Here is a 14,652-nt window from a genome sequence, read left to right on the forward strand (position 1 = left end):
TAATGGATTGTAAAGCACAATTAAACTCACTGGATGATTCTTTTCACATGGAGACTTTCTTTGAGCTACTTGTCATATGGTTGATATTGTGTAGAGATAATCTTGGCCTCCTCTGTTAATTAGAGGCAGAATCAGAATTGAAATAAATAATAAATATCAAACTACTTTTAATCAACCTCTTATGACGTCTTGAGTTGATCTTTATGCTTTGGCTGAACCTTAAATTTAAACTTTTATGTGATTCATAAAAATTTAGTATGAAAATCAAGTAGTTTTATGAGATCCTTTAATAAACCAGTAAAGAGGGAAAACAATCAAACAAATGAGAGTGTTCAAGTCGACCCAAACGACAGAGCTCTTGTCTTAATAATATTTTGGAGTCGGTGTGTACTAACCTCTATTTGGTCATCATAAGGCTGGTAATCAAGAACCAGTTTTTATTCAGACCTGGTTAAATCTTTGAAATGTGATTGCCCAACAAACGAGTCGGATCTTTTGGAATGATTTTTGACTTTTTGAAAATGCTTTATTGAATGAAAACGAACAATTAGTGTCGGTCCGATTTCTGAAAAATGATTCAAAAGTGCAGATTCTTTTTTGTGAATCAAAAACACATAGGAATCTGTCAAAGGGTTCACTGAATTAATCTGACTCATTTATTGAATGTCATTACTTTGAAATGACAAAAAACATATTGTGTTGTGTTGTAGGTTACTTAAACTTGAGACTTTTGTTGTTTATTTGTTATTTTTCATTTAACGTTTAGGGCCAATGGATTACTACATGCATGGTGCCTCTAAAAGGTATTTCAATGTGGAGACTACTTATCTACACCTATAATAAATTCTCTAGTGTAAGCATATATTGAAAGAATTGTAGCATACTAAATTAATTTCCAATTTATGTAATTTGACAACAGACTAATTTTTTACTCAAAAGTTGCCAAGTAAGAAGAGTTTATCAATATACAACTAAGGTCATCTAGGTCATCAGGAGATCTTGTTTGCACAGTGTTGAAAAAAGCCTGGATAGATGCAGTATGAGCTTTCGCAGTTTTTAGGTTGAAGAACACTCTACAATAATAACTAAAACAAACTGCTGTACAAATGTAACCTACGTGTTAAATATCAGCTGAGCGCTTGCAGAACAGATGACAGTACAGTTTTAGGGACAAGACCTGACGTGAAAGCGCTTCATTATATAGTACAGCGTACATTATCATAAATCATCCCGCTGCCCATTCAACTCTTCAATTTCACATTGAACACATAAACTCTTTCGACAGCGTGTGTTTACTTGCTCGGACCGTTCATTTAGAGGGAGTGCTGCGAACATGCTTCCCATTTCAATGAACTCTGTGCTCTTTTTTATGGACGGTCAGACAGTGAGGAGCGCTGATGCGCCGAATCGCCCGCAGATGGTCGTCGCTGATTGGTGGGAATTTGAACCCCCACCCTTTCCCCATCAGCCGGTGCCATTATTGTCGTATAGTGTACCCCCCCACACGCACACACACCCGCCGACTGTCAACGCTCAGCAGTCAGCAGTTCTCTGTGTACCTGCGCTCGCAAACAGAGGCGGTGCGCGTTACCCAAATGGACCCTTTGGATTTTACTTGAGGAACGACTGAAACAGGGCAGTTTAAACAATTAGCAATGTCTCTATATTGCATTGCATGGATTTACGGATCGTTCCTTTCCCCGTTTTTAAAGAGGTAACAGTTAAGGTGCATGCATGCCAAAATGGATTGCCTTTTCCTTTTGCTTTGGAGTTTACAAGTCCCTCTGGTAAACAGCACATCAGTGAGATTACTGGCGAGTGTGTCTTTTGGGAACTTCATTAAGGCAGGTGACACACTGATAATTAATTATTTACTATATATACTGTACTCATTGTCATTTAGCAAGTTAATTGTGGTGAGCTGTTTGCAGGCTCTGCAGTTCTGTTGCTTCCACTCTGTGACATCGCTCTCATTTACCGGCGACACCAGCGGCCTCTATCAAGGTTCGTGTGTTTACGTACTGCAATTTATTATTGTATTTCTATTCTTTATAATTATGACATGGCAATGATTGATGCCGATGGCGCTCTTGCACTCTGGTTGAGCCGAAAATCCTTACCTGTCCTTATTGGATATACCTGTACAGCTAAATATATAAATACGCGGAAGCATGCTACATAGATTCGGGGAATTAGGGGGTTTACAACATAAATATACTCCCAAGATGTGAGTTTCCTGTGCCGGTGCACGCGTAGGCTACTGTATGTGTGGGCGCATTAAAGGGATTCCCTCATCTCTTATCTGCCCCGTAGGAGCTAGTCACTGAGAGTTTGTCTTTTTAATTAAGATTTACACAACCAGTGGAAAGTTTGGAAACACTTCCTCGTGAGATTATGGTTAATGCTTGACATTAGTTTTGTATATAAATTGTGGCTACATGAAACGTTAATTTATAGCCTCTTCATCATTTTCACAGCTTGCACAGGCTACAAGGGTATTGAAAAAGGCTCAGAAAAAAAAGCAGAAATATAGGTAGGCTATTATGTATAGCAACATAAAAGTGTAAACAGTGATATACAGATTTTGAGTCAGGAGGTAATTTTACAATTTTAATTTTATTTAATGGATAAGTTAGACCAGATAGGGAAAGTAAATAAGCCAACAAGTGTTGACAAGACCCCATGAAATGGTTTGACAAATGCAGCTTTCTTACCGGTATTGTATTTCGTATTAACAAAGAACGTTTTGGTGGGACATGAAAGGGCTTATCCCTTAAAGAATAATGATAAAAAATGAATAACCATTAGAATTCCTAATCTTTGGCAGGTGGTATTATGGGAGTGACAGTATCATTAGAGACCATTTCATCGGACATAAATGTGTAGTGCAGGATGAGTCATCAGTGTTTTTGCTCTAATTTTCCTGGAAGAGAAAGACTGTAAATTTTAAAAGTGTATATCTGGTAAAATTGTCAGCTTTTAGGAGTGTACTAGCATAGAAATAACCACAAAGACAATAGACATGGAATCAAAGCCACAAAACAACCTGTCCTAATTCCTGATGGACAGAAAACTGTTGCTGACATTACAATATTAAGTTATATTAGTAAGACTAATGCTATAATTAACTGGTAATGGATTGGTATTGAGTCAGATGATTTAAACTGTGTTTGTCCCACACACAGATTACGATTTTGCCACACCAGTGCAAGTGGACTCACTTGGAGGCTACATTTCCCATGATGTGTCAAGACATGAACGAAGCAGGAGGTCCCTGTTAGAAGCTGGTGGTTTGGTTCACTATCATGTCTCTGCATTTGGCAAGGAATTGCATTTAGACTTGCAGCCATCCCATGTGCTGGCAGAGGGGTTTACCATACAGACACTGGGTGCAGAGGGCATCAACACAGCGACCCTTGACCCTTCTATTCATAACTGCCTCTATCAGGGTTCCATACGAAACCATTCTGAATCTTCTGTGGCTATATCCACCTGCACAGGTCTGGTAAGTGTCTCCTTTTACACTCAAAGATTACAAAGATTCACGGATTCCAAAACTTAATAAGCTACAATGTCTACTAGTTTTAGAGGAAGCTATGAGGCTTCCTAAATTAAATAGAACCTCATAAGTGACTGATTTGAAATGCTCTACATGGGCAGCAATTTCTGTGCTCAAACATTTTCTGAACATTTCACCAAACAAATGTTTTGGTAAGAATATTCGGTTTGAAATTAATAAGTATTTTTAAAAAATTTAACTTTCTTCTGCTATGTTCACCATCTTGGATTTTTTTTTACTGATCCTCTGGGATTCTCTTGCAGAGCTGCCTTTGAATTTGGCCAAAACATATCTTAAGAGGCAGCATAATAGAGTGGTGCAGGTTAGACGTCACTTTGTAGGCCAATTGGCAGTTAGCATCATACTTGTTCCCTAAAGAAAAACCCAATAGGATTTTTCCATAGGCTTTTGGATTATAAAAAAAAAAAAAAAAAAAACCTCTGTGATCATCAAAAGTTTATGATACTTACACGTTTTGTCCATCAAGATAATTATCACAGATGAACACAACTTTGATACATTTTGAAGCCTAAATGCAGTCACCAGAAATAAAAAGACTAATAACGAGACTGCCTATGTAGTCCCATTTAGCCACTTGTTAGCAACCGCCTTTTTCAAGACACGTTACAGCTTCAAAAAATCACGAGTGGGATAATACTGATGTATTTTTTGTCACAGAATAAAACATGGAAGTGTCTTGAGCTTGTGTTCACCACAGACCTCTTTGGAAGCCATTTAACAAAAATCAATTGACTCCGAGACGATGGAACAGGAAGTGCTAAAATGCTAACTCGTTTCCATGTTTTGGCCTACAAAGTGAAGTCATACTTGACCTTTATATTAAGTTGCTAACAAGCTTTGTGTCTTGTGCATGCTTAGACACTGCACTGCCATCTACTGACGTGGATAAGTTTCTCTGAGTTTTGTCAATTACACTGATACAGGGAGTTTAAGAGAGCGGTCTGCACAATGATGAATTCGCTCACCTGTTTAACAAAAGAAGCAACTTGAGCATCACAACCCAGTCGTCAAATGTTTTTTTTTTTGTGTGTGTGTCTTTGTCAGTCTTTCTGTTTCATGGCTTTTTTGATTCTTCGGCTGTACAGATATTAATTCAACCATGATATCCGCTGGTAAAACACAATAATAAGTGTGTTCCATTGTCTAATTTAGATATTTTTTTATTTTGCAGCAAAAATTTTTTTAAAATTAGCATGGGACTGCTGAATGCGTTGACCATGAATTTAGCTCACTGATATTTATAAAAAAGGTAATCTGCGCTGCTCCATTGTTTCTTTACTCATTAAGTATGTGTTCTTAAGTAGCTGCCAATGTCAAGTTGCAAGTATGCAAACATATTTGAGCATATATGGTTAGCAAGGTACATATTGTGACTGCTGGAGCTTAGGAAGTATATATACAGGGACTCTCAGAAAAAAAGGTACAAAAGCTGTCACTGTGGCGGTACCTTTTCAAAAGGTACACCTTTGTACCTAAAGAGTGCATATTAGTCCCTCAAAGGTACATATTGGTACCAAAAGTGTACATATTAGTACCTAAATGGTACATATTAGAACCCTTTTGAAGGGTAATGTCCCAGTGACAGCTTTTGTTCCTTTTTTTCTGAGAGTGTATGGTGTTTCACTGAGTGAAAAGTGTTGTATATAGTGTGCATGAAGAGCTTAGTAAAACAGGTTCACTGGAGCAATGAAGTATGACGTAAACCAAAGTAGAGACATGGCTTGTGTGGGATGGAGCATTGAGCTTTGCTTGACGTATCTCACGTCTCACCTTGGGTTGTGGGCTACTGTAAAATCATCCCCAGAGTTCTGCTGAAGGACTCTGCCTTCACTCCCTGCTCTTTTGTTCTGTGTTTGCCCTGCTTTCCTGTCTCCCTTGTTCGCTACAATTAAAGACAGAGTGAGGTTTCAGGCGCATGGCTGGCAGCGCTAATCTTTGCATTGTCCTTTTCATTAGTGGTAGCTTCTCCACTATAAAACAGCAGTGACCCATTCTTTTAAAACTGTGTGACAACACAATGTGATTTGGGAGCAATTGCATCTGAATAGACTGCAGGGACTCTTTGATCTACTCCCCCTTTCTTTTGAAGCTCTTTTTTTGAATGATGGCCCGAGCTCTAGGTGATTCTCTTGACGGTCTTAAAGGTGCCCCTATTTCAGATATACAGGGCGCCAAACAAGACCTGTGTGTCCCTTCAGATTTTGTGCTTAAATGTACAGAAGAAAAAGGAAATGTCTGAGAAAAAAGGGGTCTCTCACTCTGTCACTCTGCCTCTTTCACTCTCCCTTTCTTTGTTGGATTGAAAAAGAACGAGTCACAGAAGACTTTAACCCTTCCATGTCATCTCCGCTTGATGAGGAGCTTTGGATTAACTACAAATGAGAACCCATTCATCCCTCTGCTGATCCGCAGCAACCCCTTGTGCTGTGAAAGGCTAAGGAGGCAGTTGCTTAGAGGAAGAGAGGTTTTGTGTGGCGAGAATGCCAGTCCAAAAGTAAAATCAATGCTTATCTGGTTGAGAACCCCCACAGTCGAAACATTCAGAGGTAATGCCGTTCATTAGGTTACTGAGTTGATGAAAGCCTGATTTGCTTGTACTAGTCCTCTTGCTTGCTGTTAAACAGTGCATAACATAGCAGATGGACAGGGATTCTGTTGTTAAATGAAGAACAGGCGGTCCCAGCTTTTAAGTCAGGAACAGAGGGATTTACTCGCTAAATCCTGCTTCATTTAAAGTTTTTAATTACTGAGCTCTCTTCAATTGCTGTTATCACTTGCTTCAAATGGATTGTGTGGCCTCAGATTTGACGACATGATGAAACATCTTCCATCCATCCTTTAAACAACACATATCATCGTAGTAATGAAATCCTGGTTGATTTATGGATTAGTTTAGTCATGTGTGCTGTTTCTAGGTTGGTTCAAAATGGCATATGAATGCCAGTCTGCTTCAGTTTTTAAAAGCGGATTAGCAGGTGGAGCTTCTGAAATGGTGCTCTGCTACTTCCTGTTCAGAGGTCAGAACTTCCACCAGATCATGCTTCAGGGTCACATGGTTGAGCAAGTTCAGAGTTGCTTTTCCAGCCTAGGCATAGACAAATCCACATCCTCAGGCCTTCCTTGGGTCATTGTTCCATATGGCTGGTGACAGGTTCAAGCCCATCCCCCTTTCTAGACGTGTTTTGGCTGGCCGGGCCACCATGCCGTCCAGAACTAGTTTAAGGATCACAATGAAAGACTTAGAGATCTTTCACAATACTGTTCAACTTGGATTTTTTATGGATGAAGTATTCTGGCAGTGCTGCTATATTTAGTTATGATTTGTTTGACACATGGGCACTCATTTCTGGCTAGTCCAGTTTAACAAGACCTGTCAGATCAAGTTAAAGCAGGTAATGAGACAATAGACTTGACATGTTCTTATCTGTTTATGTTAATTGGCACCATTGTTTGCAATTAGCATGTTAACAACAATTAGCATGTTCGCAAGCGCTGCTGGGTAGGAAAACAATAGGTTGACTATAGCCTTAGGTTACAATTGTTGACACTGTGAATCAATTAATTATCTCAGTCAACATACATGGATGGAAAACTTCCCCTTTATCATGATGTACAACTTGATAGAGATGCTGTTTGCTGATGTTTGCTGTTTGTTTGATTCATTTGCGGTTCATTTGAATAAGTATGAGCGCTGCCATCCGAACCCTGGTGCGCACCAAACAAGGGGACAGAGACCGGTTCGAAGGAAATATGAATGCAACACGGACCAAAGACATGTAAACGAACCAAAAAAGGGAAGATGAGACCCTAAAAAGGACAGAATTCTCACACATACCTGTTTTTTCTCATAGTCGTGATTTTGTCCATTACATTTCGCGACAGTGAATTAATCTGTAATTAATTGTGAATGTATCCCTATGCCTTTAGGTTCAGTATCTTTAGGTTTGGTGTTAAAAATGGCAATGTGAAGGCTAAGCGGACCAGGACCAGAGGTCGCGTTAACCGAAAATTTTACGCCATTGACGGAATTTTTTTAGTAGTGACGGAAAAATCTGAAGGCCATCCATCATTTTGACAGATTACACTGTGAGTGATCTATTGTAACTTGTAACTGTACATTTTTTTTGGGGAAAATCCAGTATGGGACGTGTGTGCCATAGCCATGCACACTTACTAGACCATTTAATTCTAGCGTTTAATGCTAAGGAGGATTCTAGCCTATAAGCCTCAGAAGGATTGGACTAGGAAGGACGCAGTCTCGGTAGGATGCATCCTTCTGTTTGAGAAGCACCTGAGAAGTCTGTCCAAGCCAATGCATTTGATTACACACAGGCGAGCACCCAGTTTAAGCCCATTTTATAATGATAAAGTTATAATACTTACATAATTAAGTTTCTAATCCAGTTTGTTTTGTTTTAAATGGTGGCTGTCACAAAAACTTGACGGATTCATTCAACAATACATTAAATATTTAATAAAAAAAAAATTATGTAATATGGTACATATGCAGTATTTAGCAAAATGCTCCTCTCTACATTTTTCTTGCTGATTATCAAGTTTATGGTCAACAAATGATTTTTGTAAGGTATAAAATGACAGACGGTGCGAAAGTCTAACACAACTATTTTTTTTGCTCTGGACCAAACAAACCAAGCGAACTGAACTACAAGTGTGAACACACCCTTAGAGATGAACCCAAACTTTTTGTGATATGGCCAGAAATGTGAAAGTAGGCATGGAGTGTTTTTCAGAGTCTATCAAGCAGACAACTGAGTCTAGTTAATTATCCTCCTAGTCTTTTGAATGGTTTGCAAGCAGGTCTTTGTAGGACAGGGGGACTCACTAAATTTGCCCTTCACTGAATTCAGCTCTTTCCAAACATGTCCAATCATGCTGAACTTAGACATGACCTTTCCCAAGTCCCAAGTTATATGAGTAACTTATTCAAGCATACTTATTTAAAATGATCTGTTACTCATTTTGAATTAATCAAATTAATGTAAAGCCTTCATAAATGTATTGGTTGATCAGTTGATGTGACATTCAATGAGCATTTGATGTGACATTCAGTGTAAATTCATGTAAATCATACCTTTTGTGTAAACTGTGCAAATGAGTAAAAACAAACGGAAAACTGAATCAATTGTGCACAAATTATATAAGATCTGATTTTTGCTAAACAGGTTTCCCACTTTTTCTGGGGGTTTCAGTCTTTTTGGATGGTAAAGTGCTCTTTTATCTTTTATGGACAGCCCGGCCAATAGTCCAACCTCGTGGGTGCTAGACTGTCTGTGAATGTGTGAGGTGTGTGTGTGAATTGCTGCTGAAGCACTTCAGCTGTGTTTATTCAGTACCAGACCTGCTGGTTCAAGCTGATGCGCTAACGTGTGGGATTGCACTTAGGGACAGTTGTGATGCTAATTCACTCTGACTGGAAAGGAGGCAAGCTGTCAGTGTGCTCAAAGCTTGGATATACTGCAGTGAGAGTAGAGCACCGGGCCATTCAAACATCAATGGAAGAGAGAGGCTGGGAATTACCATACACAGACTCCGAGAGCAGATCTGTAGTGCTTGTCTGACTCAGGAAATTGTAAATGCTTTGGGGTTTCCATCAGACATGTTTGTTGTCATGATTGGTACTTATGGATTCTGCTAAAATGGTCGCTGTTTGGGGTCTCCCAGTTTAAGCCCCTTTTCCGGGCATCATAATTATATATTGAGATACTTGATAGTTTTGAAATTGATTACACATAAAAAAGTAAGATCCTTGTGTCATTATTTTTTAAATATATCATTACTTCATGTAAAGGTCATGCAGGTCATGTAAATCAGAGGTTTTTAAACTGTGGTCTGAGCCCGGGTAATTTAGGGCTACATTTCTGAAAATAAATAAATGTTTGAGTCCAAATACGTAAATCAAGAGATTAATCATGATTGTTAACCATAGATATATATACATAGATTCATCATTAGCAGCCGTTTCAGTTTGCCGCTATTCGTAAGCTCTCTGCCATATTGGAGCAGTCCGTGAACATTCGAGAGCAAGTTGACTGATCGTCTGCAGTCGTAGTTAGACGCATGTATTAATATGAAATAGACTTCAGCAGATGTTTTTGCTAAACTAACACAATACAACAAGACACAGGCGTCAGGTGACATTAAAAAGTTACCATAGTAAAAGTAAAAACATTAAAAGTACCATAGTAAAACCATGTATTGGGTTAATACATATAAAAACACAAACCAACACATTCTCACCTGTAAAAGGTTATCCAATTTCTTCGGGAATTTAAATCTCGGTGGTTTCATAAGCAGAAGCTGCACCTACGTGTCTGGAAGGGTTGGATAAGTAATCTGCGTGTACATATCTATGGTTTTAACACTACAAATAAAAACAAATCTGCATATATTTCTGTAAAAACATTTTGCAAGAAAGTTCAGAGTTGCAATGTATATACTTACAACACATGTTTGTACATCTAGCAGTACATATAATATTTTTCAGGTAATTTTTTTTCTCAAGGCTTTAGAACAATGACAACATAAATTGAAATTATTGTATATTTAACTATTTTGTTTTTATAGTATCACATTTACAGTTTTCTCACACAGTATAAAAATGTGTTCACATTAGCGAAATTTAATGGCCAAAAAAGGTCCATTGTCAATTGTCAGTAGTGTAGCATATACACATAATACACATATACACATACACATATACACATAGTGTAGCACATCTCACACAAAAGTCACTTTCCAACCAAGCTGATTTCTGTTGGTCCAAGCGTGAGCAACTTGGACCCGTTGCAAAATCTTTCGCCATCACACGAAATTCATGTTTGCATGCATTCCTATTGAAATTACTGGATTTTGCCCCCAAAATTTGCTGAACAACAGTAAATGTGGCTTAAAATATACACTCAAAAAAATTTAAGATTTGCATAATTTAATTAATAGTAAAATTCCATCAAATTGATTTGAATAATCCTTACGTAGTTTAATTGAATAATTGATTAAGGATTGTGCATTTGACAGCGTTTCGTGATGTATCATATCATGAAGTATTTAGTGATACCCTACACATATCTCTACAGGGGCATGCCTGGGACCAGTCTGTGATTCTTCCCTTGAATTAACCACTCTGAGTCTGCTAGTTGAGAGTCAAATGCTCTGCACCATGGGAGACAATGCTCATGTGACGTGGTGGACATTTACACTTGTCTGAGTTTTGGGAGGGCAGACAGACAAATTGAAACCAGAGTGAATATATGCTGGGCTTCTTTGTAGTTACAAATGTTCCTCACTCCCCCTTTCATAATTCATGGGGTGTTATGCCATGTTAGCACTATAGAAGTTGCCAAGGGCTATTCCCTGGTGGTCTGTGTGGTGACAGTGATGTAGAGGCTACTTGGGGATGAGAGAGAGAGAGAGGGAGAGAGAGAGAGAGAGGGAGAGAGAGAGAGAGAGAGAGGGAGGGAGATTTTTGGGAGAAAGTAAGGAAGGGGAAAGGCAGGCTGTAACTGTAATAGCTCTTGTTCTCACTCACTTGAAGACCTAAAACTAATGGGCAGTGGTAAAGTGGCTGTCACACCAGCGCTAAGAAGCCATAAATATTATAAGGAATCCCATATCTAGTGCCTTGGACCATTTGGGACTGGCATTTTAAAATTCTCATGTCTCCATTGAGGTTTAATTATGTTAGTCAAGCTCATGCATCTTTCTGTGAGTAATAGGGTTATGAAAGGACACCTTTTTGTCATTGACAACTTAGCTGTGCGATATCTGAGGCATGGGCAGTGCTTCATCTCTTTAGTCACTTCTCTTGTTTGGTTTATTTATGTTTACCCACTAGACCAGCTTTCATTGTGGTTTTACTCAAGCTTGCTTAATAGATCTTAGTCAGGGTGGCACCATATTTAATTTCTGTCATCTTTCAAAAAAACGAAAAAACAAGCAAACATTCAGCAGACAAATTTTTTTGAGTCAGTATTGAAAATGATGGGATATAGTACCTTTACACAGTACATACCATTGTAATAACTCCAAGTCTATTCCTACGACTGTAACCCTGAAGAGGGAACGAAACGCTGCGTCGATTGACGCTGAGGGAATGTGTGATGCGTGTGACACGTGATGACGTCTTGAAGCACATGTGAAATCAGTCCAATGGTGTGGCGGAACTTCAGAGGCAGGCAACGTCACGAACCAGGAAACTATAAAGCCTGCCCAAAGCAAAGCAGCGATAGCTTCGTAAAAGTCTGAAGTAAGTCACTGACAGGCACGTAGGAGATATGACAAGGTGACACAGCGTCTCGTTCCCTCTTCAGGTGTTCCGAGGCGTTCCTTTTCAAGGGAACTCTACTGCGTCGACTCGACACTAGATTGGGGAACCATACTCGGCCCGGCCACTGCGGGGCTACAATAAGCTGGCAAATTTGGTCCCTGCGAACTCTCTTCAGAACTCCCGAGAGCAGAGCGATTGGGGGAAAAGCATACAAACGTAGCCTCGGCAACGTTTGCACCATGGCATCTAGTCCCAGGGGAGCTGGATGAGTGAGGGAGAACCAGAGTGGACAGTGAGACAAACAGATCCACTTGCGCCTGGCCGAACACCCTCCTTATCTGCTCCACCACCTCGGGGTGGAGCCTCCATTCCCTGGGCCCCAACCCCTGCCTCGACAGGATGTCTGCTCCTATATTCTGGGACCACAGGAGGATTTGGTGCGCCAGTTTGCAGAGTGGATGATTTATATAGGCGACCACCTATGTATTGTCTGTGCGGACAAGCACATGATGGCCCCTGAGGTCTGTGAGGAAATTATTTAGAGCAAGAAATACAGCCAACATCTCCAGATGATGGTCCATCCACAGACCCTGAGTTGAGCGTCCTTCCAGGATCGCTCCCCAGCCCGTGAGGTAGGCATCTGTCATTAGCATCTTGTGACAACAAGAAGCTCCTAACACGGAGCCCTGGGACAGGAACCACTTCTTGTTCCATTACCAGAACCTGCTCGGGGCCCACCACGGTGGATAGGACCCCCATAAACCTGGGCGGGCGAGACCCGAAATGTATTTGATAACCCTTTTCTATGGTCTGCAGGACCCAATGAGAAACATTTGGCAGTAGCTTCCACGCTGTCAAAAATTCTACTAGAGGTACCAGCCTCTCGAGACTGGCTTCTGGTTTTTGTTGCACAATCAGTCCAACACCCTGTAACGGCGAACCGTCAGGGATCGACCGAACTGACTGCTCTGGGACCCTCCTCGGATGGGGCGGGCATCCCAGGACCACTACATTTCCGGGTGGACCCTGAGATGTGTGCTCACCGGAGACCGCTGCGCCCCGAAACACACGAGGTGGTGCACCGTACAATGAGGTGTTAACTGCTTTACTTCGGGGGAGACTGCCCTCGTTGGCCTGACCCCTCGGGCGTCAGGACCTTTTCCCCACAGCCTTCTTGCAAATAATGACTGTCCTCAGATCCGTCTTACCCCTTGAAGGCTGCGGTTGAGATCGCTTTCGCTTTTTTTAAATTTTTATTGTCAATATTTTTGATGGGGAGCACAGGAAGCTACTCTCTGCTTTTGTGTGGCACGGTGTGAGGAGCTGGCTTTAGATGTTTTGGGACTGCTCCCGCTCAGCAGCCCCGGAGACATGAGAGCGGCAGGGGAGGAGTTTCTGGAATGCAGCCGCCTGTTTGGCTGCCTCCTGGAATCTCTCGACGACTGAGTTAATAGCGTCGCCGAAGAGGCCAGAAGGTGACAGGGGTGCATCCATAAGGAAGTTTTTATCTTTCTCCTTTATATTGCTCAGTTTGAGCCATAGATGCATCTCAGTGGCCACACCAATACCCCCGCCCTCATCCATATCTCCTAACAACTCAGCCTGGTAGACCTGCAGCAGCGACATTGTGCGTAGGCATGCTGCGGCCTGACCAGCGGCTGAGTAAGCCTTACCCACCAAGGAAGTTGTTGTTCTAACTGGCTTAGTGGGTAATACCGGGGCCTTTAGGGAAGATGCTGATTCAGGGGAGAGATAGCTCGCGAAAGTCCTGCTTATCTGCTGGCCAGTCGAGACTTAATCTTTCCACAGCTCTCGTTACAACCTCAACTAGCTCCTCAAAAGCATGAAACTGAGGTGACGAATCCTCAGTATCTCCTGCTTCAACAATGACAACATCTAAATCCTCAGAACTAGATAGCAGCAGTGTGGGTGCCTCAATCGCGGCAGAAGTAACTCCAGCCCGTGCTTCCAAACCCTGAGAAGCTGATAGATCCATTTGCGAACCCCAAGTCTGAAGTCACCACTGTGCCTCTGCAGCAGCTGGACCCGAGCCCTGGGGAACGCGAGCCTGAGCATCCTCGCGAAAGAATACTAGGCGGGATCGGAGCGTCCGCATGAGAAGCACATCACAGTGCTCACAACCAGCACCCTCGAGCAATGACTGTGCATGCTCCTCAAATAACACAGGCAGGGGTGCACACACAGTCTAAATTGCTAATCGTCTTTAATATATATATAGATAGATAATACAACACCAAATAGGCAGAGACAGTTTCACACTGAGCGCTTACTGAAGACTCAGAAGCTAGCCCTGCTTTGCTTTGGGCAGGCTTTATAGTTTCCTGGTTCGTGACGTCACCTGCCTCTGACGTCCGCCGCACCATTGGACTGATTTCACATGTGCTCCAAGATGTCATCACGCTAAGCTTTCGCAGTGCGAGTTCCCTTGAAAGGGAAATTTCTTTATGAATTTTGACAATGCAAGGTTGCGAGAATGTGATATGCCTTAGTCTGATCATCAAATCGCAATGGCTGTGATGTAATTATTCAGACAAGGACAAAAACACACACACACACAAAAAAGCCAAAATGCCTGTTTTGTCAAGTATCCTTGCAAGCACAGTCTTAAATTAGTTAAATGAAGTCTTGAATGTAAAGAGTTGTGAGAAAATAGGATGTAGCCTAGCAGCCAGCCTGCTGCTGTCTGTCATTAAGGATAATCAAAGGACAAAAGAAAATGAGAAAATCACTCACTGCTCTTGACTGAATAACTTTTGTAGCTTTAATA

The 14,652-nt window shown here is 41.1% G+C and overlaps 1 protein-coding gene across 1 annotated transcript in view; it reads left to right on the top strand.

Annotated features, from left to right (window-relative positions):
- Positions 1 to 1,506: 1,506 nt before the first annotated feature.
- Positions 1,507 to 14,652, top strand: part of adamts18 (ADAM metallopeptidase with thrombospondin type 1 motif, 18) — a 71,028-nt gene continuing 57,882 nt past the window's right edge. The window contains exons 1-3 of the mRNA XM_084108202.1: positions 1,507 to 1,844; positions 1,932 to 2,004; positions 3,186 to 3,505. Coding sequence (XP_083964328.1) covers positions 1,731 to 1,844; positions 1,932 to 2,004; positions 3,186 to 3,505 — 507 coding nt within the window. The 5' untranslated portion in view covers positions 1,507 to 1,730. The remainder of the gene's footprint in view (positions 1,845 to 1,931; positions 2,005 to 3,185; positions 3,506 to 14,652) is intronic.

This window comes from Abramis brama (assembly GCF_963993115.1).
Source record: "Abramis brama genome assembly, chromosome: 3".
Taxonomy (NCBI): Eukaryota; Metazoa; Chordata; class Actinopteri; order Cypriniformes; family Leuciscidae; genus Abramis; species Abramis brama.